This window comes from Bombina bombina, chromosome 10 (genome assembly GCF_027579735.1).
Source record: "Bombina bombina isolate aBomBom1 chromosome 10, aBomBom1.pri, whole genome shotgun sequence".
In the NCBI taxonomy this organism is placed as follows: domain Eukaryota; kingdom Metazoa; phylum Chordata; class Amphibia; order Anura; family Bombinatoridae; genus Bombina; species Bombina bombina.
In genome coordinates, this window is record NC_069508.1 from 42,541,884 (window position 1) to 42,566,250 (window position 24,367).

The following is a 24,367-nucleotide window of genomic DNA, read 5'->3' on the forward strand; positions in this document are numbered from 1 at the left end:
GGGTTAATAATATTTAACTAGTGTTTGCGATGCAGAAGTACGGCGGTTTAGGGGTTAATATGTTTATTATAGTGGTGGCAATGTTGGGGGCAACAGATTAGGGGTTAATAAGTGTATGTAGGTTGCGGCGACATTGGGGGTGGGAGATTAGGGGTTAATAAATATAATGTAGATGTTGGCGACGTTGGGGGCAGCAGATTAGGGGTTCATAAGTATAATGTAGGTGGTGGCGATGTCCGGAGCGGTAGATTAGTGGTTAATAAGTATAATGCAGGTGGCGGCGATGTCGGGGGCGGCAGATTAGGGGTTAATAAGTGTAAGATTAGAGGTGTTTAGATTAGGGGTTCATGTTAGGGTGTTAGGTGTAAACATAAATGTAGTTTCCCCATAGGAATCAATGAGGCTGCGTTACTGGGCTTTATGCTGCTTTTTGGCAGGTGTTAGACTTTTTCTCAGCCGGCTCTCCCCATTGATGTCTATGGGGAAATTGTGCATGAGCACGTACAACCAGCTCACCGCTGACTTAAGCAGCCCTGGTATTTGAGTGCGGTATGGAGCTCAATTTTGCTCTACGCTCACTTCTTGCCTTTTAACGCCGGGTTTCTGAAAACCTGTAATACCAGCGCTGTAGGTAAGTGAGAGGTGACAATAACGTGCAAGTTAACACCGCACCCCTCATAACGCAAAACTCGTAATCTGGCCGATAGTGATTTTTGAACCTGCTAGGATGATGTCTAAGGGAGAGGTATGTTGTGGAGATGCATTTATATTCAGGGCCCAGCACCAGCTGTCACAGCTCATGACATTACCCATGATGCATCAACTGTCCTGTTCCCCATGTGAAAAGATTTATTGCAATATTCATAATGTGATTGGTGGATACACAGGAAAGGTTGTACAGTACACACAAACATCTTATTGCAATTGTATTGCATTAATTATTTAAAAATCTCCATTATTTTGGCAAAACATTTTTATTATTGGATTTTCTTCATTTGATGTCTGAAGAAACCCGAGACATAAAATCCTGAACATATTAGACTTATATTTATATTTTTATATATATATATATATATATATATATATATATATATCTCAATTCAAGGAAAATTAAACATCAAATGTATTTCATGCACCTCCCCCTAATTATGGGTGCCACTATTTTGGAACCTAGGGTTCACTGCCGGTAACTGAAGGAGAGTTGCTCTGGAATACAGTGAAAGATAGATTTCAACATGGCAGCACCCTTGAATAGAACTAGGTGGAGGATAACTTCTATACTATGCTTATACAATGTAATTAGTGTTTAAAGGGCCACTAAAGTCAGATTTAAAGTTTTTTAATTTAGATAAAGCATGCAGTTTAAAAAAACTTTCCAATATACTTCCATTTTTATATGAACACTTTCTGAGGCTCCAGCTCCTACTGAGCAGGTGCAAAAGTGTGTGGTGTTTACGTATATGCATTTTGTGATTGGCTGATGGGTGTCACATGATACAGGGAGAGGGAAAATTGGATTAACTTTGACATTTGTGAGAAGATATTCTACTATTCATTTAAATTCCAAAGTAAGTGCTATTGCATTTTTTTTATATTGTGTTCTTGTCTTTTATTACATTTTACTGTGTTTAGTGGTCCTTCAATTTTACTTTTATGCAGATTTAGTACTGGTAGGGTATATTCTATTCCAGTTGAACAGCTTATCAAGATGTTTTTTTACAAACATTTCCACTAGTTTCTAAAGGATTTTGTCTTTAATTCCTTTGAAAAAAATGTCATAGTTATAAAGAACAAAATAGTTTGAGAAGTGCATTAAGGAAAATAGACTACCATAGTTTATAAAACAATAAACTATATATATACAGTATAAATATATATTCAATAGGAATATAAATTACTCCAAAGTTCTGTACAAAAAAATACAATTGTAGAATAACTTTAAATCATCTAGTTTGTTTTTCTGAAACGTATGTTGTTTTTCTTCTAAAATATAGGAATGTCCAGTGGTCAAGCGGTAATTAATACTGGAATGAGAGCATGCAGTCATCACTGTAAAAATAAAGATTTATGCGGACATGATTGCTGTAAGTTTTAAAACCCTTTTTCACAGCTATAAAAAAAAATTGTTTGAAAAGTGGCTTAAGGAAACCATAGTTTAGAGCAGGGTCCTTCAAAAAAAAAATTCCCGATACCCAGTGCAATGATACCCAGTGCACCATCAACCCTATTTTTATGTTTGCTCTTAAAATTTCTGAAGTAGCAGATAGCTGCAATTTTTGGCAAAGTGACTAAAATTTGTGTGTACGTTACTCCTGATTGTTGGTCAAACTTGAATGTGTTGTAAAAGGTAGTAACACACACTCATACAATAAACACACCACACAAACAACACCTCCTCCTACAACACATACAAGTCACGATCCAGTAAACACGATGTTGCGACCCAGTAATGGGCCCCGACCCGTGGTTTGAAGAACCTTGGTTTAGAAAACAACTAAGTATTGAAAGAGATCCTTTAGTTTAGTGGAGTATTTTGCATTGTCATTGAGGATGTTTAAATTTTGCAAGCTTACCAGGATCACTATGACAGCTAGTTCACTAAATGAGACAGCTCAACCCTTAGCATAGTTGAACCTAAAGTTCACAGGCCCATTCTCAGGTTACAAAGTGAATTTTTCTGCTCAACATATCAGCCTTTTTTATTTTAACATCTTTGACAATGACTTGTTTGAACAGTTTCTCCTGGCTTTCTTGATACGTTTATTTTTGTCTTGTTTACTGTTGTGCATATATTAGCAAATCAAGCTTTTTCTAAAAATATTGCTTAATTATTAATCACAATAAATTAAAAAAAATACAATTATCAAAATACTAATTTAGGATTTCAGTTGAGTGATTGGTTGTTTAAAAAAATGTTATCCAGCTATTTGATTTCCAGCATTTGCAGATTTCAGATTTTGCTTTTTGTCCTATCTAGGGAGTGTGGAACAATTTTAACAATTGGTGTTTAATATAGGTGTTTAATATGTTCATTAATATTAAATTAATTAACCATCATGTTTTCACATGGCAACACTGATCGAATAAGGACTAAGCCTTGCCACATGAGTCCTAAGTATCTATCAGGGTTCACATTGTGTGTGTAGCATACAAGGCAGCAGACCCTCTAACTCAAGCAAAAAATATAGGACCAGCAGGAACCAGTATGTATGTAAACCAAGCAACAACTGAAGTCCCCAATAAGAAATCCAGCCTAGAGCAAGACTAGAAGCAATCCAAGGCCTGCAAACTGGTCAGAGTGCCGTATGCACTGTCGAAAGCACATGCAAGCAAAGCTTATGCAGTGAAGCAAGCTGGCATGGGCGTAATACAGAGGTACCATAGCCTGCAACCTATTTATACAGTATTTATAGTAGGCAGGGATCAGGGTTATTAGCATATTAGACTGTGGCAGCTGAGTTTTACAACAGTAGCACCACCACTATCTAAGGCAAAAGTGTTACTGCAAGTAGCAGAATTAGGTAGACAGTGTATTTAAGCCTTTGCTAATGAAAGTTATCTAATTTGCTGAATGTTGCTTTAGAGTATTGTCCAGGAAAAAGAAATGACCACAGGCAAAATGGGACTTTTTTTTTAATTAGCCTTTTAGAGTACAATTATAATGCTTTATTGGTCTGGTAATAGTTTTATTTGCACGTGCTTTAAGCTTCAAAGACAGTATCAAGCATACAGAAAAGGTATTATCAAGTATACTGCAAAGCCATTGTCAACATGAGAGAGGAAGAAAACTTTTCATTCCGCAGTATTTTTTTTATGATCTGTAAATTGTTAAACTGTTCTTAAATAGAACATGTAATTTTACGCAACTTTCTAATTTACTCCTATTATGAATTTTTCTTTGTTCTCTTGGTGTCTTTATTTGAAAAATTGATAATAGGACTAAATTAAAAACTTGCTTAAAATTTGCAAGTTCTATTCGAATCATGAAAGAAAAAATTTGGGTTTAGTATCACTTTAAATGATGCTGTATACAAATGTAGTTACAATGTTTTATAAGTGTTATTAACAATCTGTAATAACATGCAGTGTAACCTTTCATTATTATAATGTATTTATTAAACAGGTAAAATAGGAGTTTCCCATAAGGTTGACATAAATACAGATACAAACGTATCTTTATACCTAAATGATTTAAGGAGTCGAAATTCTGGTTCATTAGCTCCTCCCGTAAAGAGGCTAAAGGTAATTAATTCAAATAGTAGATTGTGTAGTATCAAAATTATTTTTTCTATTTAAAAACATTTAGGCCCTAATAAATATTACATTAAAGGCGTCAAAAAAGATATTTCTACCAAATTAACCTTTTTAGGGCCAGATTACGAGTGGAGCGAAAAATTGCACTTTCGCAAGTGCGATATTTGCGCTCCACTCGTAATACCAGCGCACGCAATTGTGCACTGGTATTTGAAGTGGCCCGCAATTGCGTTTGCATTGCACAGAAGCTTTGTGCTCAATAGAGCATGCTTCCATAGGCTCCAATAGGAGCCTCGTTCTCATGCCATCAGACACAGCATAAGAACCTAGGGCAGCAAAGTCGCGCAGGGATATGCAGCACATTTAAATATAGATATATAAACAATGTAAAGGCACTTTCTCTTGTAAGGTGTATCCAGTCCACGGATCATCCATTACTTGTGGGATATTCTCATTCCCAACAGGAAGTTGCAAAAGGAAACCCACAGCAGAGCTGCAATATAGCTCCTCCCCTAACTGTCATACCCAGTCATTCTCTTGCAACTCTCAACAAGCAAGGAGGTTGTAAGAGAGAGTGGTTAAATATAGCTAGTTTATTTTCTTCAATCAAAAGTTTGTTATTTTTAAATAGTACCGGAGTTGTGCTATTTAATCTCAGGCAGTAAATAGAAGAAGAATCTGCCTGAGGTTTCTATGATCTTAGCAGGTTGTAACTAAGATCCATTGCTGTTCTCACATATGTTTGAGGGGATTACACAGATGAGGTAAAACTTCAGTGAGAGAATGGCGTGCAGTTTATTCTGCTATCAGGTATGTGCAGTTATAATTTTTTCTAGAGATGGAAAACACTAGAAAATGCTGCTGATACCGGATTAATGTAAGTTAAGCCTGAATACAGTGATTTAATAACGACTGGTATCATGCTTACTCCCAGGGGTAATACCCTTATGATATTTACAATATAAAACGTTTGCTGGCATGTTTAATCGTTTTTATATATACTTTGGTGATAAAACTTTATTGGGGCCTAGTTTTTTCCACATGGCTGGCTTAAATTTTGCCTAGAAACAGTTTCCTGAGGCTTTCCACTGTGTTACTATGAGTGGGAGGGGCCTATTTTAACGTTTTTTTGTGCAGTTAAAATTACAAACTAAGACATCCAGATTCCCTCAAAGGCCCTCTGAATGCTATAGGACATCTCTAAAGGGCCCAAAGGCTTTCCAAAGTCGTTTATTGGGGAAGGTAGGGCTACAGCTTGCTGTGGCAGTTGGTTGTGACTGTTAAAAAACGTCTATTTCGTTTTTTTGATCCGTTTTTTTGAACTAAGGGGTTAATCATCCATTTGCAAGTGGGTGCAATGCTCTGCTAGTCTATTACATACACTGTAAAATTTTTGTTTGATTTACTGCATTTTTTTCACTGTTTTTCACTGTTTTTCAAATTCTGACAAAATTTGTTTCTCTTAAAGGCACAGTACCATTTTTTATATTTGCTTGTTAACTTGATTTAAAGTGTTTTCCAAGCTTGCTAGTCTCATTGCTAGTTTGTATAAACATGTCTGACATAGAAGAAACTCCTTGTTCATTATGTTTAAAAGTCATGGTGGAACCCCCTCTTAGAATGTGTACCAAATGTACTGATTTCATTTTAGGCAATAAAGATCATTTTCTGTCTTTTAAAAATTTTTATCACCAGAGGAATCTGATGAGGGGGAAGTTATGCCGACTAACTTTCCCCACGTGTCAGACCCTTTGACTCCCGCTTAAGGGACTCACGCTCAAATGGCGCCAAGTACATCTAGGGCGCCCATAGCGTTTACTTTACAAGACATGGCGGCAGTCATGGATAATACACTGTCAGCGGTATTAGCCAGACTACCTGAACTTAGAGGTAAGCGAGATAGCTCTGGGGTGAGACAAAATGCAGAGCATACTGACGCTTTAAGAACCATGTCTGATACTGCCTCACAATATGCAGAAGCTGAGGAAAGAGAGCTTCAGTCAGTGGGTGATGTTAATGACTCAGGAAGATACCTGATTCTAATATTTCTACATTTAAATTTAAGCTTGTACACCTCCGCGTGTTGCTTAGGGAGGTTTTAGCTGCTCTGAATGACTGTGATTCCATTGCAGTGCCAGAGAAATTGTGTAGACTGGATAAATACTTGCAGTGCCGGTGTGTACTGATGTTTTTCCAATACCTAAAAGGTTTACAAAAATTATTAATAAGGAATGGGATAGACCAGGTGTGCCGTTCTCTTCCCCTCCTATTTTTAGAAAAATGTTTCCAATAGACGCCACCACACGGGACTTATGGCAGACAGTCCCTAAGGTGGAGGGAGCAGTTTCTACTCTAGCAAAGCGTACTACTATCCCTGTCGAGGACAGTTGTGCTTTTTTAGATCCAATGGATAAAAAATTAGAAGGTTACCTTAAGAAAATATTTATTCAACAAGGTTTTATCCTACAGCCCCTTGCATGCATTGCCCCTGTCACTGCTGCTGCGGCGTACTGGTTTGAGTCTCTGGAAGAGGCTTTACAGGTAGCGACTCCATTGGATGACATACTTGGCAAACTTAGAGCACTTAAGCTAGCCAATTCTTTTATTTCTGATGCCATTGTTCATTTGACTAAACTAACGGCTAAGAATTCTAGTTTTGCTATACAGGCGCGCAGAGCGCTATGTCTTAAATCATGGTCAGCTGACGTGACTTCAAAATCTAAGCTACTTAACACTCCCTTCAAGGGGCAGACCCTATTTGGGCCTGGTTTGAAGGAGATTATTGCTGATATCACTGGAGGAAAAGGTCATGCCCTTCCTCAGGACAGGTCCAAATCTAGGGCCAAACAGTCTATTTTTCGTGCCTTTCAAAACTTTAAGGCAGGTGCGGTATCAACTTCCTCTAATAATAAACAAGAGGGAACTTTTGCTCAATCTAAGATGGTCTGGAGACCAAACCAGACCTGGAAAAAAGGTAAGCAGGTCAAAAAAGCCTGCTGCTGCCTCTAAGACAGCATGAAGAAACGGCCCCCTATCCGGTAATGGATCTAGTAGGGGGCAGACTTTCACTCTTCGCCCAGGCGTGGGCAAGAGATGTTCAGGATCCCTGGGCGTTGGAAATTATATCCCAGGGATATCTTCTGGACTTCAAAGCTTCCCCCCCAAAAGGGAGATTTCACCTTCACAATTATCTGCACACCAGATAAAGAGAGAGGCATTCTTACACTGTGTACGAGACCTCCTAGTTATGGGAGTGAACAGGAACAGGGTTTTTACTCAAATCTGTTTGTGGTTCTCAAAAAAGAGGGAACCTTCAGACCAATTTTGGATCTAAAGATCTTAAACAAATTCCTCAAAGTTCCGTCGTTCAAGATAGAAACTATTCGTACCATCCTACCACTGATCCAGGAGGGTCAATATATGACTACAGTGGATCTAAAGGATGCTTATCTTCACATTCCAATACACAAAGATCATCATCGGTTTCTCAGGTTTGCCTTTCAAGACAGGCATTACCAGTTGTAGCTCTTCCCTTTGGATTATCTACAGCCCCAAGAATGTTTACAAAGGTTCTAGGGTTGCTTATGGCGGTCCTAAGTCCGCGGGGCATAGCAGTAGCCCCTTATTTTGACGACATCCTGATACAGGCGTCAAACTTCAAAATTGCCACGTCTCATACGGACGTAGTACTGGCATTTATGAGGTCGCATAGGTGGAAAGTGAAGAGGAAAAGAGTTCTCTATCCCCACTCACAAGAGTTTCCTTTCTAGGGACTCTGATAGATTCTATAGAAATGAAAATTCACCTGACGGAGTCCAGGTTATCAAAGCTTCTAAATTCCTGCCGGGTTCTTCATTCCATTCCGCGCCCTTCGGTGGCTCAGTGTATGGAAGTAATCGGCTTAGTGGTAGGGGCAATGGACATAGTGCCGTTTGCACGCCTACATCTCAGACCGCTGCAACTATGCATGCTCAGTCAGTGGAGCGGGGATTACACAGATTTGTCCCCTCAACTGAATCTGGACCAAGAGACCAGGGATTCTTTTCCCTGGTAGCTATCTCGGGTCCATCTGTCCAAAGGTATGACCTTTCGCAGGCCAGATTGGACAATTGTAACAACAAATGCCAGCCTTCTAGGTTGGGGTGCAGTTTGGAACTCCCTGAAAGCTCAGGGATCGTGGACTCAGGAGGAGTCTCTCCTTCCAATAAATATTCTGGAACTAAGAGCGATATTCAAGGCTCTTCAGGCTTGGCCTCAGTTAGCAACTCTGAGGTACATCAGATTTCAGTCGGACAACATCACGACTGTAGCTTACATCAACCATCAAGGGGGAACAAGAAGTTCCCTAGAGATGTTAGAAGTTCAAAAATAATTCGCTGGGCAGAGATTCACTCTTGCCACCTATCAGCTATCCATATCCCAGGTGTAGAGCACTGGGAGGCGGATTTTCTAAGTCGTCAGACTTTTCATCCGGGAGAGTGGGAACTCCATCCGGAGGTATTTGCACAACTGATTCATCGTTGGGGCAAACCAGAACTGGATCTCATGGCGTCTCGCCAGACCGCCAAGCTTCCGTGTTACGGATCCAGGTCCAGGGATCCCAAGGCGACACTGATAGATGCTCTTGCAGCGCCCTGGTCTTTCAACCTGGCTTATGTGTTTCCACCGTTTCCTCTGCTCCCTCGACTGATTGCCAAGATCAAGCAGGAGAGAGCATCAGTGATTCTGATAGCACCTGCGTGGCCACGCAGGACCTGGTATGCAGATCTAGTGGACATGTCATCCTTTCCACCATGGTCTCTGCCTCTGAGACAGGACCTTCTACTTCAGTGGCCTTCCAATCATCCAAATCTAATTTCTCTGCGGCTGACTGCCTAGAGATTGAACGCTTGATTTTATCAAAGCGTGGCTTCTTCGAGTCAGTTATTGATACCTTAATACGGGCACGAAAGCCTGTCACCAGGAAAATTTACCATAAGGTATGGCGTAGATATCTTTATTGGTGTGAATCCAAGGGTTACTCATGGAGTAAGGTCAGGATTCCTAGGATATTATCTTTTCTCCAAGAAGGTTTGGAAAAAGGATTGTCAGCTAGTTAAGCGTCTGGCAGATGTTCCAGACGTTCAAGCATTTTGTCAGGCTTTAGTTAGAATCAAGCCTGTGTTTAAACCGGTTGCTCCACCATGGAGCTTAAACTTGGTTCTTAAGGTTCTTCAAGAAGTTCCGTTTGAACCTCTTCATTCCATAGATATCAAACTTTTATCTTGGAAAGTCCTTTTTTTGGTAGCTATTTCCTCGGCTCGTAGAGTCTCCGAGTTATCTGCCTTACAATGTGATTCTCCTTATCTGATTTTTCATACGGATAAGGTGGTCCTGCGTACCAAATCTGGGTTTTTACCTAAGGTGGTATCTAACAAGAATATCAATCAAGAGATTGTTGTTCCATCCTTGTGTTTCACAATCTGGACGTGGTCCGTGCTTTAAAGTTTTTACTTACAAGCTACTAAAGATTTTCGTCAAACATCTGCTTGGTTTGTTGTCTTCTCTGGACAGAGGAGAGATCAAAAGGCTTCGGCAACCTCTCCTTCTTTTTGGCTAAGAAGCTTAATCCTCTTAGTCTATGAGACTGCTGGACAGCAGCCTCCTGAAAGGATTACAGCTCATTCCACTAGAGCTGTGGCTTCCACTTGGGCCTTTAAAAATGAGGCTTCTTTTGAACAGATTTGCAAGGCGGCGACTTGGTCTTCGCTTCATACTTTTTCAAAATTTTGCAAATTTGATACTTTTGCTTCTTCGGAGGCTATATTTGGGAGAAAGGTTTTACAGGCAGTGTTTCCTTCCATTTAAGTTCCTGCCTTGTCCCTCCCTTCATCCGTGTACTTTAGCTTTGGTATTGGTATCCCACAAGTAATGGATGATCCGTGGACTGGATACACCTTACAAGAGAAAACACAATTTATGCTTACCTGATAAATTTATTTCTCTTGTGGTGTATCCAGTCCATGGCCCGCCCTGTCATTTTAAGGCAGGTCATTTTTAAATTTAAACTACAGTAACCACTGCACCCTATGGTTCCTCCTTTCTCGGCTTGTTTTCGGTCGAATGACTGGCTATGACAGTTAGGGGAGGAGCTATATTGCAGCTCTGCTGTGGGTTTCCTCTTGCAACTTCCTGTTGGGAATGAGAATATCCCACAAGTAATGGATGATCCGTGGACTGGATACACCACAAGAGAAATAAATTTATCAGGTAAGCATAAATTGTGTTTTTCAGTGCCGTTTCTTTTCTAACACACCACATCCGCCAACTTTAACCCCTAAAAACTACTTTGTGCAGGTTTTTTTAATTAAAAAAATTGTACTTTAAATTGGGGCACTTTTGGAAAATTAAGGAGAGATTTGATCGCTGGCTAATTTTTCGGAGTGCTAATTGCTACCGCAAGGTCACGTTAGCAATAACCAGCCACTTGCAATGGCTGTTTTTTATCGCACACCCGTAAAGGGCGAATTTGCCTGTTTGCGGGCACGAGATAAATTAGCGCTCCACTTGTAATTCTAGCCCATAATAGCAGAAATTCTAAAGATAAAAATAAATGTTGTATAACTGTGTTGTGTTCATAATGTTGCCAGTATCTGTCTGCTAACATTATGGGGTAGATTTAATAAGCAGCGGATGCTGCTATCTACCCCCGTAGTTTCTGGCTCATCGGAAACATAAGTTAAGAAGAAGCAGTCGTAAGACCGCTACTCCTTAACCTCTCTGTCACCAATCATCCCGATCAGATAGGATTAGGATGATTGACACCCCCTGCTAACGGCCGATTGGCCGCAAATGTTCGGGGGGCGGCATTGCACAAGCATTTCACAGCGAATCATGTCCTCCCGGCATTTAATAAATTGACCCCTAAGCATCAATTTATCACTGTTATTATGCAGACTTAGACTGATACACGTATAGGAGGGTGTTAGTTTATGTGTGCCATATAGTTAACATTATGATTGGAACAGCCAATAGAATGCGAGCTCAATCCTATTGGCTGATTGGATAAGCCAATAGGATTTTTTCTACCTTAATTCCGATTGTCTGATAGAATTCTATCAGCCAATCGGAATTGAAGGGACGCCATCTTGGATGACGTCACTTAAAGGTACCGTCATTTAGTGTTAGTCGTCGGATGGAAGAGGATGCTCCACGTCGGATGGCTTGAAGATGGACCCGCTCCGCTCCGGATGGATGAAGATAGAAGATGCCGCCTGGATGAAGACTTCTGCCCGTCTGGAGGTCCTCTTCTGCCCGGATCGGATGAAGACTTCTGGCCATCTGGAGGACCACTTCTGCCTGGTTGGGTGAAGACGTCTCAAGGTAGGGTGATCTTCAAGGGGGTAGTGTTAGGTTTTATTAAGGGGGGATTGGGTGGGTTTTAGAGTACGGGTGGGTGGTGGGTTTTAATGTTGGGGGGGTATTGTATTTTTTTTACAGGTAAAAGAGCAGATTACTTTGGGGCAATGCCCCGCAAAAGGCCCTTTTAAGGGCTATTTGTAATTTAGTATAGGGTAGGGATTTTTAATTATTTTTATTTTATTAGTGGGATTAGATTAGGTGTAATTAGTTTTAAATTCTTGTAAATATTTTATTATTTTCTGTAATTTAGTGTTGTTGTTTTTCCAGACTTTAGTTTATTTAATTTAATTGTAATTAATTGTAGTTAATTTAGGTAATTTATTTAATTATAGTGTAGTGGTAGGTGTAATTGTAACTTAGGATAGGGTTTATTTTACAGGTAAATTTGTACTTATTTTAACTAGGAAGTTTATTCAATAGTTAATAACTATTTAATAACTATTGTGCCTAGTTAAAATAAATACAAACTTGCCTGTAAAATAAAAATAAATCCTAAGATAGCTACAATTTAACTATTAGTTATATTGTAGCTATCTTATGGTTTATTTTATAGGTAAGTATTTAGTTTTAAATAGGAATAATTTATTTAATTGTAGTAATTTTTTTACGATTATTTTAAATTATATTTAAGTTAGGGGGTTAGGGTTAGACTTAAGTTTATTTAACTAGTGTTTGTGATGCGGGAGTGCGGCGGTTTAGGGGTTAATATATTTATTACAGTTGCGGCGATGTCCGTTCGGCAGATTAGGGGTTAAAAAATGTATTTAAGTGTTTGAGATGTGTGGGGGGCTCGGTTTAGGCGTTAATAAGTAGTTTATGGGTGTTAATGTACTTTTTATCACTTTAGTTAAGAGTTTTATGTTACGGCGTTAGCCCATAAAACTCTTAACTACTGACTTTTAAATGCGGTAGGAGTCTTGACAGGAGAGGGTCTACCGCTCACTTTTTCCAAGACTCGTAATACCGGCGTTAGGAAAATCCCATGGAAAAGATAGGATACGCAATTGACGTAAGGGGATTTACGGTATGCTCGAGTTGCGGAAAAAAAGTGAGCGGTACACCTCGTATTAAATACGGATAAACCTTTTACCATAGCCAGACTCGTAATAGTCTGGCTATACCCAGCGGGCGTTAAAAAGCAGCTTTGGGACCTCTCAACGCTGCTTTTTAAGGCTAACGCAAGACTCGTAATCTAGGCGTAAGTTTGCACAATTAGTAAAAACAATGTTCTAATACTGTTACAAGCTACCTATTGCATGTGCTGTAATTTTTAATAGCTGTTGATATTAACTAAATGCTAGCAGCATTCATTTATGCTTTCCTAATTTAATGGTGCATGAGCCACAATTACAGCATCAAGGCTGTTGCTATTTTACGGTTTCTTGCAATCAAGTCTATAGGGCCTATCTATCAAGCTCCGTACGGAGTTTGAGGGCCCGTGTTTCTGGGGAGCCTGCAGACTTGCCAGAAACACCAGTTATGAAGCAGCGGTCTAAAGACCGCTGCTCCATAATCCTGTCTGCCTGCTCTGATGAGGCGGACAGGAATCGCCGGAATTCAAACCGATCGAATACGATCGGGTTGATTGACACCCTCCTGCTGTCGGGCGATTGGCCGCGAGTCTGCAGGGGGCGGTGTTGCACCAACAATTTACAAGAGCTGCTGGTGAAATGCTGAATACGGAGAGCGCATTCAGCAATGTCTGTCGGACCTGATCCGCACTGTGGGGTCAGGTCCGACAGACATTTCATAAATAGGCCTCTATTCCTTTTGTTATTGCTCCTACATCAATACAGTTATTCTGGCCATTTGTGATTTAATTGCATTTTTGTTACTAAAGTTTTGACATAATATTTTAATATTTGTTTACAGATGCAAATGATAAACGAAGCTAATAAAAATATGAATCTACAGAAATATGTCTTTACACCAAAAACTTCAAAGACATCCTGCACATGGTAATTGTTATCAAACTGTAGTCTTAAAATGGTTTTCCCCTTACTGCGTTATAATAGATGTGGAGTATAAAATGCATGGGTAATCACGCCTTTATTTTTTTATATGAAATAGCTGGTTTTGCTCTTTGAAACCACAACCCATTAAAATGAGCTGAGTTCCTTATCTTATCACTTTTTATACACTGAAAAGCTTCCTTATCTTATCTCTGCCTGTATATCAAAGCACAATAATTAGGGCTTGGTTATTAAAGGTTTCGCTAGTTTTGCAATCTGTAGGTTGGGCGTCATTTTATAAAAAAGTGGGCTGACCCTCTCTGTCTCATTGAGTGGCAATGTGTCTCCCTTAGGAAATAATAGCGATCATTGAGCAAAAATCTGCCCGCATTGCCAGTGATCTCGGATATGGGCAGTGGGGAGAGGGCATGTAATAAAAGAAAATCTACAAAACATATAATATGCGTTTACTAAATATAAAAATGGTTTCTGTGTAGTAACAGTTCAAATAATACATACCTGTATATAAACTAAGTTTCACTGCACATTTAGCAGATTTCTTACTATGTAAAATCCCCTGAAAAGCTGGCGTTACACATATGTGTGAAAAGGTGCGCCTAAGATGGAGGAGAATATAAAGAAGAACAGAGGGGTGCCTCATGTGCAGGATCATTAAACACAAATATGAACTCGATATAATATAGGCCAAATGGGTACTCACATATTAATAGAGCACACCAATGTGCTAGTAGGTGCAGGCTGTAGAATTATCAGGTGTAACAGCTCACCCACAGCTGGGATTTTCAGTGTGCTGCAATGGATATAAAGCATAGATAGAAGGCACTGCATGTGCAGATCAATCAGAGTATAACCATTTATTTTGCTAATGTCAAATGGGTACTCACATATTCACCAAGCACACCGATGTGCTGGTAGATGCAGACTGACAGATTTATAGCAGGTGTGTCAGCTCACCCCACTGTGGTTCTCCCAATGAGCAGGATCCAGGTGCAGGGAAGTGCCAATAATGGTACTCCAATAGGAACTCAATAATCACAGGCAGGTAAGGTCTTTCCACTCAATTTGGATTTTTGTAAAATATGGTATTTATTAAAAAAAGTTTAAAAACAAATACAAAAGTGGAATAAGGGTATCCAAATGTCCCCCTATACATGAAACGCATTTCTCGGCGCTATAAGGCCGTTTCCTCAGGCATAGTATACACCTTACCAATACACCTGCTTTATATAGCTCCTACCTAACTCAAATGAACCATACCTCCCTTTTAGGGGGCGTGTTCTCTAATTGATTAGTTGCATACACCTGCATATTCAGGCTCTACACTCAGATTCTACCCATATGACCACAAACAAACTGGAGTGTGGGGGGAAAAAACATAATTTATGCTTACCTGATAAATTTATTTCTCTTGTAGTGTATCCAGTCCACGGATCATCCATTACTTATGGGATATTAACTCCTCCCCAACAGGAAGTGCAAGAGGATTCACCCAGCAGAGCTGCTATATAGCTCCTCCCCTAACTGCCATTACCAGTCATTCGACCGAAAACATGCAGAGAAAGGAAAACCATAGGGTGCAGTGGTGACTGTAGTTTAATGGAAAAATTACCTGCCTTAAAGTGACAGGGCGGGCCGTGGACTGGATACACTACAAGAGAAATAAATTTATCAGGTAAGCATAAATTATGTTTTCTCTTGTTAAGTGTATCCAGTCCACGGATCATCCATTACTTATGGGATACCAATACCAAAGCTAAAGTACACGGATGACGGGAGGGACAGGCAGGCTCTTTATACGGAAGCAACCACCGCCTGAAGAACCTTTCTCCCAAAAACAGCCTCCGAAGAAGCAAAAGTGTCAAATTTGTAAAATTTGGAAAAAGTATGAAGAGAAGACCAAGTTGCAGCCTTGCAAATCTGTTCAACAGAAGCCTCATTCTTAAAGGCCCAAGTGGAAGCCACAGCTCTAGTAGAATGTGCTGTAATTCTTTCAGGAGACTGCTGGACAGCAGTCTCATAGGCTAACCGTATTATTCTACGAAGCCAAAAGGAGAGAGAGGTAGCCGAAGCTTTTTGACCTCTCCTCTGACCAGAATAAACGACAAACAGGGAAGACGTTTGTCGAAAATCCTTAGTTGCCTGTAGATAAAATTTCAGGGCACGGACTACATCTAGATTGTGTAGCAGACGTTCCTTTTTCGAAGAAGGATTAGGACACAAAGATGGAACCACAATCTCTTGATTGATATTCCTGTTAGTGACCACCTTAGGTAGGAACCCAGGTTTAGTACGCAGAACTACCTTGTCTGAATGAAAAATCAGATAAGGAGAATCACAATGTAAGGCAGATAACTCAGAGACTCTTCGAGCCGAGGAAATCGCCATTAAAAACAGAACTTTCCAAGATAACAACTTGATATCAATGGAATGAAGGGGTTCAAACGGAACCCCCTGTAAAACATTAAGAACTAAGTTCAAACTCCATGGTGGAGCAACAGTTTTAAACACAGGCTTGATCCTAGCTAAAGCCTGACAAAAAGCTTGAACGTCCGGAACTTCTGACAGACGTTTGTGTAAAAGAATGGACAGAGCTGAAATCTGTCCCTTTAAGGAACTAGCGGATAAACCCTTTTCTAAACCTTCTTGTAGAAAAGACAATATCCTCGGAATCCTAACCTTACTCCATGAGTAACTCTTGGATTCGCACCAATATAAGTATTTGCGCCATATCTTATGGTAAATCTTTCTGGTAACAGGCTTCCTAGCCTGTATTAAGGTATCAATAACTGACTCAGAAAAACCACGTTTTGATAAAATCAAGCGTTCAATTTCCAAGCAGTCAGCTTCAGAGAAATTAGATTTTGATGTTTGAAGGGACCCTGGATCAGAAGGTCCTGTTTCAGAGGTAGCGACCAAGGTGGACAGGATGACATGTCCACTAGATCTGCATACCAAGTCCTGCGTGGCCATGCAGGCGCTATTAGAATAACTGATGCTCTCTCCTGTTTGATTCTGGCAATCAATCGAGGAAGCATCGGGAAGGGTGGAAACACATAAGCCATCCCGAAGGTCCAAGGTGCTGTCAAAGCATCTATCAGAACCGCTCCCGGATCCCTGGATCTGGACCCGTAACGAGGAAGCTTGGCGTTCTGTCGAGACGCCATGAGATCTATCTCTGGTTTGCCCCAACGTTGAAGTATTTGGGCAAAGACCTCCGGATGAAGTTCCCACTCCCCCGGATGAAAAGTCTGACGACTTAAGAAATCCGCCTCCCAGTTCTCCACTCCCGGGATGTGGATTGCTGACAGGTGGCAAGAGTGAGACTCTGCCCAGCAAATTATCTTTGATACTTCCATCATTGCTAGGGAGCTTCTTGTCCCTCCCTGATGGTTGATGTAAGCTACAGTCGTGATGTTGTCCGACTGAAACCTGATGAACCCCCGAGTTGTTAACTGGGGCCAAGCCAGAAGGGCATTGAGAACTGCTCTCAATTCCAGAATGTTTATTGGTAGGAGACTCTCCTCCTGATTCCATTGTCCCTGAGCCTTCAGAGAATTCCAGACAGCGCCCCAACCTAGTAGGCTGGTGTCTGTTGTTACAATTGTCCAGTCCGGCCTGCTGAATGGCATCCCCCTGGACAGATGTGGCCGAGAAAGCCACCATAGAAGAGAATTTCTGGTCTCTTGATCCAGATTCAGAGTAGGGGACAAGTCTGAGTAATCCCCATTCCACTGACTTAGCATGCACAATTGCAGCGGTCTGAGATGTAGGCGTGCAAAGGGTACTATGTCCATTGCTGCTACCATTAAGCCGATCACCTCCATGCATTGAGCTACTGACGGGTGTTGAATGGAATGAAGGACACGGCATGCATTTTGAAGCTTTGTTAACCTGTCTTCTGTCAGGTAAATCTTCATTTCTACAGAATCTATAAGAGTCCCCAAGAAGGGAACGCTTGTGAGTGGAAAGAGAGAACTCTTCTTTTCGTTCACCTTCCATCCATGCGACCTTAGAAATGCCAGTACTAACTCTGTATGAGACTTGGCAGTTTGAAAGCTTGAAGATTGTATCAGAATGTCGTCTAGGTACGGAGCTACCGCAATTCCTCGCGGTCTTAGTACCGCCAGAAGAGCACCCAGAACCTTTGTGAAGATTCTCGGAGCCGTAGCCAATCCGAATGGAAGAGCTACAAACTGGTAATGCCTGTCTAGAAAGGCAAACCTTAGATACCGGTAATGATCTTTGTGAATCGGTATGTGAAGGTAAGCATCCTTTAAATCCACTGTGGTCATGTACTGACCCTTTTGGATCATGGGTAAAATTGTCCGAATAGTCTCCATTTTGAACGATGGAACTCTTAGGAATTTGTTTAGGATCTTTAAATCCAGGATTGGCCTGAAAGTTCCCTCTTTTTTGGGAACCACAAACAGATTTGAGTAAAACCCTTGTCCCTGTTCCGACCGTGGAACTGGATGGATTACTCCCATTAATAAAAGCTCTTGTACGCAGCGTAGAAACGCCTCTTTCTTTATTTGGTTTGTTGACAACCTTGACAGATGAAATCTCTCTCTTGGGGGAGAGTATTTGAAGTCCAGAAGGTATCCCTGAGATATTATCTCTAGCGCCCAGGGATCCTGGACATCTCTTGCCCAAGCCTGGGCGAAGAGAGAAAGTCTGCCCCCCACTAGATCCGTTCCCGGATCGGGGGCCCTTAATTCATGCTGTTTTAGGGGCACCAGCAGGTTTCCTGGCCTGCTTGCCCTTGTTCCAGGACTGGTTAGGTCTCCAGCCTTGTCTGTAGCGAGCAACAGATCCTTCTTGTTTTGGAGCAGATGAAGTTGATGCTGCTCCTGCTTTGAAATTCCGAAAGGAACGAAAATTAGATTGTCTAGCCTTAGGTTTGGCAGGGCATGGCCTTTACCTCCTGTAATGTCAGCGATAATTTCTTTCAATCCGGGCCCGAATAAGGTCTGCCCTTTGAAAGGTATATTAAGAAATTTAGACTTAGAAGTAACGTCAGCTGACCAGGATTTTAGCCACAGTGCTCTGCGCGCCTGAATGGCGAATCCGGAATTCTTAGCCGTAAGCTTAGTTAAATGTACTACGGCATCTGAAATAAATGAGTTAGCTAACTTAAGAGCTTTAAGCCTGTGTGTAATCTCATCTAATGGAGCTGATTCAAGTGTCCCTTCCAGAGACTCAAACCAAAATGCTGCTGCAGCCGTGACAGGCGCAATGCATGCAAGGGGTTGCAATATAAAATCTTGTTGAACAAACATTTTCTTAAGGTAACCCTCTAACTTTTTATCCATTGGATCTGAAAAGGCACAGCTATCCTCCACCGGGATAGTGGTACGCTTAGCTAAAGTAGAAACTGCTCCCTCCACCTTAGGGATCGTTTGCCATAAGTCCCGTGTGGTGGTGTCTATTGGAAACATCTTTCTAAATATCGGAGGGGGTGAGAACGGCACACCGGGTCTATCCCACTCCTTAGTAACAATTTCAGTAAGTCTCTTAGGTATAGGAAAAACGTCAGTACTCGACGGTACTGCAAAATATTTATCCAACCTACACATTTTTTCTGGTATTGCAACTGTGTTACAATCATTCAGAGCCGCTAACACCTCCCCTAGTAATACACGGAGGTTTTCCAGCTTAAATTTAAAATTTGAAATATCTGAATCCAATCTGTTTGGATCAGAACCGTCAGCCGCAGAATGAAGCTCTCCGTCCTCATGTTCTGCAAGTTGTGACGCAGTATCTGACATGGCCCTAACATTATCAGCGCACTCTGTTCTCACCCCAGAGTGATCACGCTTACCTCTTAGTTCTGGTAATTTAGCCAAAACTTCAGTCATAACAGTAGCCATATCCTGTAATGTGATTTGTAATGGCCGCCCAGATGTACTCGGCGCCACAATATCACGCACCCCCCGAGCGGGAGATGCAGGTACTGACACGTGAGGCGAGTTAGTCGGCATAACTCTCCCCTCGTTGTTTGGTGAAATGTGTTCAATTTGTACAGATTGACTTTTATTTAAAGTAGCATCAATACAGTTAGTACATAAATTTCTATTGGGCTCCACTTTGGCATTAGCACATATAGCACAGATGTCTTCCTCTGAATCAGACATGTTTAACACACTAGCAAATAAACTAGCAACTTGGAAATACTTTTCAAGTAATTTACTATAATATGAAAACGTACTGTGCCTATAAGAAGCACAGAAAGAGTTATGACAGTTGAAAGTTAATAAACTGAAAGGTTATAGCATCAAATCTTTGTAAAAAACACAATTTTAGCAAAGGCTTGTTCCCATTAGCGAAGGATAACTAACCCTGATAGCAGAAAAAAAAGTTACAGAAATAAACGTTTTTTATCACAGTCAACTACAATCTCACAGCTCTGCTGTGAATGATTACCTTCCTCAAAACAAGTTTTGAAGACCCCTGAGTTCTGTAGAGATGAACCGGATCATGCAGGAAATACAATGAGCTTCTGACTGAATTTTTTGACCTCCCCCTCACACACAACAGTGAGAGAGATCAGTAAACTGTCATAAATTAAATAAAACAACTGCCAAGTGGAAAAAATAATGCCCAAAACATTTTATTCACCCAGTACCTCAGAAAATGAAACGATTTTACATGCCAGCAAAAAACGTTTAACATAAATTAAGTGTTATTAAAGAGCCTGTTGCCAGTCCCTGCAAATTAGGCTAAAGTCTTATGCACACAGTATAATTCCAGTGAAGTGCCATTCCCCAGAATACTGAAGTGTAAAATATACATACATGACAGCCTGATACCAGTTGCTGCTACTGCATTTAAGGCTGAGTTTACATTATATCGTTATGGCAGAATTTTCTCATCAATTCCATTGTCAGAAAATAATAAGCTGCTACATACCTCTTTGCAGATTAATCTGCCCGCTGTCCCCTGATCTGAAGTTTACCTCTCCTCAGATGGCCGAGAAACAGCAATATGATCTTAACTACGCCGGCTAAAATCATAGTAAAAACTCAGGTAGATTCTTCTTCAAATTCTACCAGAGAAGGAATAACACACTCCGGTGCTATTATAAAATAACAAACTTTTGATTGAAGGTATAAAACTAAATATAATCACCATAGTCCTCTCACACATCCTATCTAGTCGTCGGGTGCAAGAGAATGACTGGTAATGGCAGTTAGGGGAGGAGCTATATAGCAGCTCTGCTGGGTGAATCCTCTTGCACTTCCTGTTGGGGAGGAGTTAATATCCCATAAGTAATGGATGATCCGTGGACTGGATACACTTAACAAGAGAAACTGGACACATACTTTCAACTGATTGCAATAGCCAATAGGATTTTTCCCCTCTAATTCCTATTGGCTGATAGAACTCTTTCAGCCAATGGGAATGTAAGGGATGCCATCTTGGATGACGTCACTTAAAGGGAACCTTCATTTTCCAAGAAGATGCTCCGCCGGATGTCTTGAAGATGGACCCGCTCCGCGTCAGATAGATGAAGATAGAAGATGCCGTCTGGATGAAGACTTCTTTCCGCCTGGATGAGGACTTCGCCAGGTGGATGAAGATCGAAGAGGCCTCCTGCATGAAGACTTCTTTCCGCTTTCATGAGGACTTCGCCGGCTGGATGAGGATGGATGTCCAGACTTCAATAACTGTAAGTGGATTGTAGGGGGTTAGTGTTAGGTTTTTTTTAAGGGTTTTTTCAGTGTTTTTTTTTTTTAGGTTAGGGTTTTTGGGCAATGTAAAAGAGCTAAATGCCCTTTTAAGGCCAATGCCCATCTAAATGCCCTTTTCAGGGCAATGTTTAGCTTAGGTTTATTTAGATAGGTTTTTATTTGGTTGGTTTAGGTGGGTGGGTGATGGGTTTTACTGTTGGGGGGTGTTTGTATTTTTTTTTTTTACAGGTAAAAGAGCTGATTTCTTTGGGCCAATGCCCCACAAAAGGCCCTTTTAAGGGCTATTGGCAGTTTAGTGTAGGCTAGGGTTTTTTTTTATTTTGGGGGGGGCTTCTTTATTTTGATAGGGCTATTAGATTAGGAATAATTTGTTTTTCTTTTTGATAATTTTTTTTTTCTTTTTCTTTTTTATTTTTTTCCCCCTAACGCCGCTATTACAAGTCTTGTAGGTATAGGTGTACCGCACACCTTTTTGGCTGTCACGCAACATCAGTACCATACTTTTTAAAAAGTCCTTTTTCAACGGGACTTCCATAGCGCCTGTATTACGAGTTTTCCTGGGAGGCCAAAAAATTACCACAAGGTCCGTACTGCCATCTAAAGTCAGTAGTTATGAGTTTTACGTTACAAAGCTGTAGCATAAAACTCATAACTAAAGTGTTAAAAAGTACACATTAACCCCTAAACCGAGGCCCTCCCGCATCGCAAACACTATAATAAATTTATTAACCCCTAATCTGCCGCTCCGGACATTGCCGCCACTATTAAAATTTATTAACCCCTATTCCGCCGCTCCCAAACATCGTCGCCACTATAATAAACCTATTAACCCCAAACTGCCGCCCTCCCGCATCGCAAACACTATTTAAATATTATTAACCCCCAATCTGCCGTCCGCCCACACCGCCTCAATAAAAAACCTATTAACCACTAAACCGCAAGCCCCCCACAATGAAATATACTAAAATAAATTATTAACCCCTAAACCTCTGACCTCCCACATCATTAACTCAACATAAATATATTAACCCCTATTCCTAACCCTTACCCTAAGTCTAACCCGAACGTAACCCTAAGCCTAACACCCCCTAACTTAAATATAATTAAAATAAATCTAAAAATAAACACTAAATTACAAAAAATAAAAAACGAAATTATCAAAAATAAAAACGAATTACTCCTAATCTAATAGCCCTATCAAAATAAAAAAGCCCCCCAAAATAAAAAAACCCTAGCCTACACTAAACTGCCAATGGCCCTTAAAAGGGCCTTTTGCGGGGCATTGCCCCAAAGAAATCAGCTCTTTTACCTGTAAAAAAAATACAAACACCCCCCAACAGTAAAACCCACCACCCACCCACCCGAACCCACCAAATAAAAACCTATCTAAATAAAACTAAGCTAAACATTGCCCTGAAAAGGGCATTTAGCTATTTTACATTGCCCAAAACCCTAACCTAAAAAAAAACCCACTGAAAAAGCCCTTAAAAAAAACTAACACTAACCCCCGACGATCCACTTACAGTTATCGAAGTCCGGACATGCAGCCAGTGAAGTCCTCATCCAAGCGGAAAGAAGTCTTCATCCAGACAGCATCTTCTATCTTTATCCATCCAGCATGGAGCGGGTCCATCTTCAAGACATCCGGCGCGGAGCATCCTCTTCTTACAGTCGTCGCTGGAAAATGATGGTTCCCTTTAAGTGATGTCATCCAAGATGGCGTCCCTTACATTCCTATTGGCTGAAAGATTTCTATCAGCCAATTGGAATTAAAGGGGAAAAAATCCTTTTGGCTCTTGCAATCAGCCAATATGATTGAGCTTTCATCCTATTGGCTGATTGGAACAGCCAATAGAATGAGAGCTCAATCCTATTGGCAAATTGCAATAGCCAATAAGATTTTTTTCCCCTTTAATTCCTATTGGCTGATAGAAATCTTTCAGCCAATAGAAATGTAAGGGACCCCATCTTGGATGACGTCACTTAAAGGGAACCTTCATTTTCCAGCGACGACCGTAAGAAGAGGATGCTCCGCGCTGGATGTCTTGAAGATGGACCCGCTCCGCGCCAGATGGATGAAGATAGAAGATGCTGTCTGGATGAAGACTTCTTTCCGCTTGGATGAGGACATCGCGGGGTGGATGAAGATCGAAGAGGCCTCCTGCATGAAGACTTCTTTCCGCTTTCATGAGGACTTCGCCGGCTGGATGAGGATGGATGTCCAGACTTCGATAACTATAAGGGGATCGTCGGGGGTTAGGGCTATTAGATTAGGAGTAATTTGTTTTTATTTTTGATAATATCTTTTTTTCTTTTTTGTAATTTAGTGTTTATTTTTTTGTAATTTAGAAAATTGTATTTTAATAATTTAATTTATTTCATTTTATTGTAATGTTAGTTTTTAGTGTAAGGCAGCTTAGGTTTTATTTTACATGTAACTGTATTTATTTTAGCTAGGTAGTTATTAAATAGTTAATAACTATTTACTATCTAGTCTACCTAGTTAAAATAAATACAAACTTACCTGTGAAATAAAAATAAAACCTAAGATAGCTACAATATAACTATTAGTTATATTGTAGCTAGCTTAGGTTTTATTTCACAGGTAAGTATGTATTTAGTTTTAAATAGGAATTATTTAGGTAATAATTGTAAGGTTTATTTAGCTTTATTTTAATTATATTTTAGTTAGGGGGTGTTAGGGTTAGGGTTATGCTTAGGGTTAGGGTTACGTTAGGGTTAGGTTTAGGGGTTAATACATTTATTTAGTGTTAGTGATGTTGGAGGCCAGAGGTTTAGGGGTTAATAACTTTAGTATAGTGGCAGTGACATTGGGGGTGGCAGATTACGGGTTAATAACTGTAATGTAGGTGGCGGCGATGTTAAGTGCAGCAGATTAGGGGTTAATAAGTGTATTTAGGTGGCGCAATGTTAGGGGCAGCAGATTAGGGGTTAATAACTATATGTAGATGCGGCGATATCGGGAGCAGCAGATTAGTGGTTAATAGTTTTATTTAGGTGGCGGCAATGTTAAGGGCGGCAGATTAG

The 24,367-nt window shown here is 40.5% G+C and overlaps 1 protein-coding gene across 1 annotated transcript in view; it reads left to right on the forward strand.

The window, feature by feature from the left end:
- LOC128640698 (probable ATP-dependent DNA helicase HFM1) overlaps window positions 1-24,367 on the forward strand; it is a 54,404-nt gene that overhangs the window by 2,718 nt on the left and 27,319 nt on the right. Inside the window, exon 2 of the mRNA XM_053693126.1 lies at window positions 13,528-13,613. Within this exon, the coding sequence (XP_053549101.1) occupies window positions 13,528-13,613 (86 nt within the window). The remainder of the gene's footprint in view (window positions 1-13,527; window positions 13,614-24,367) is intronic.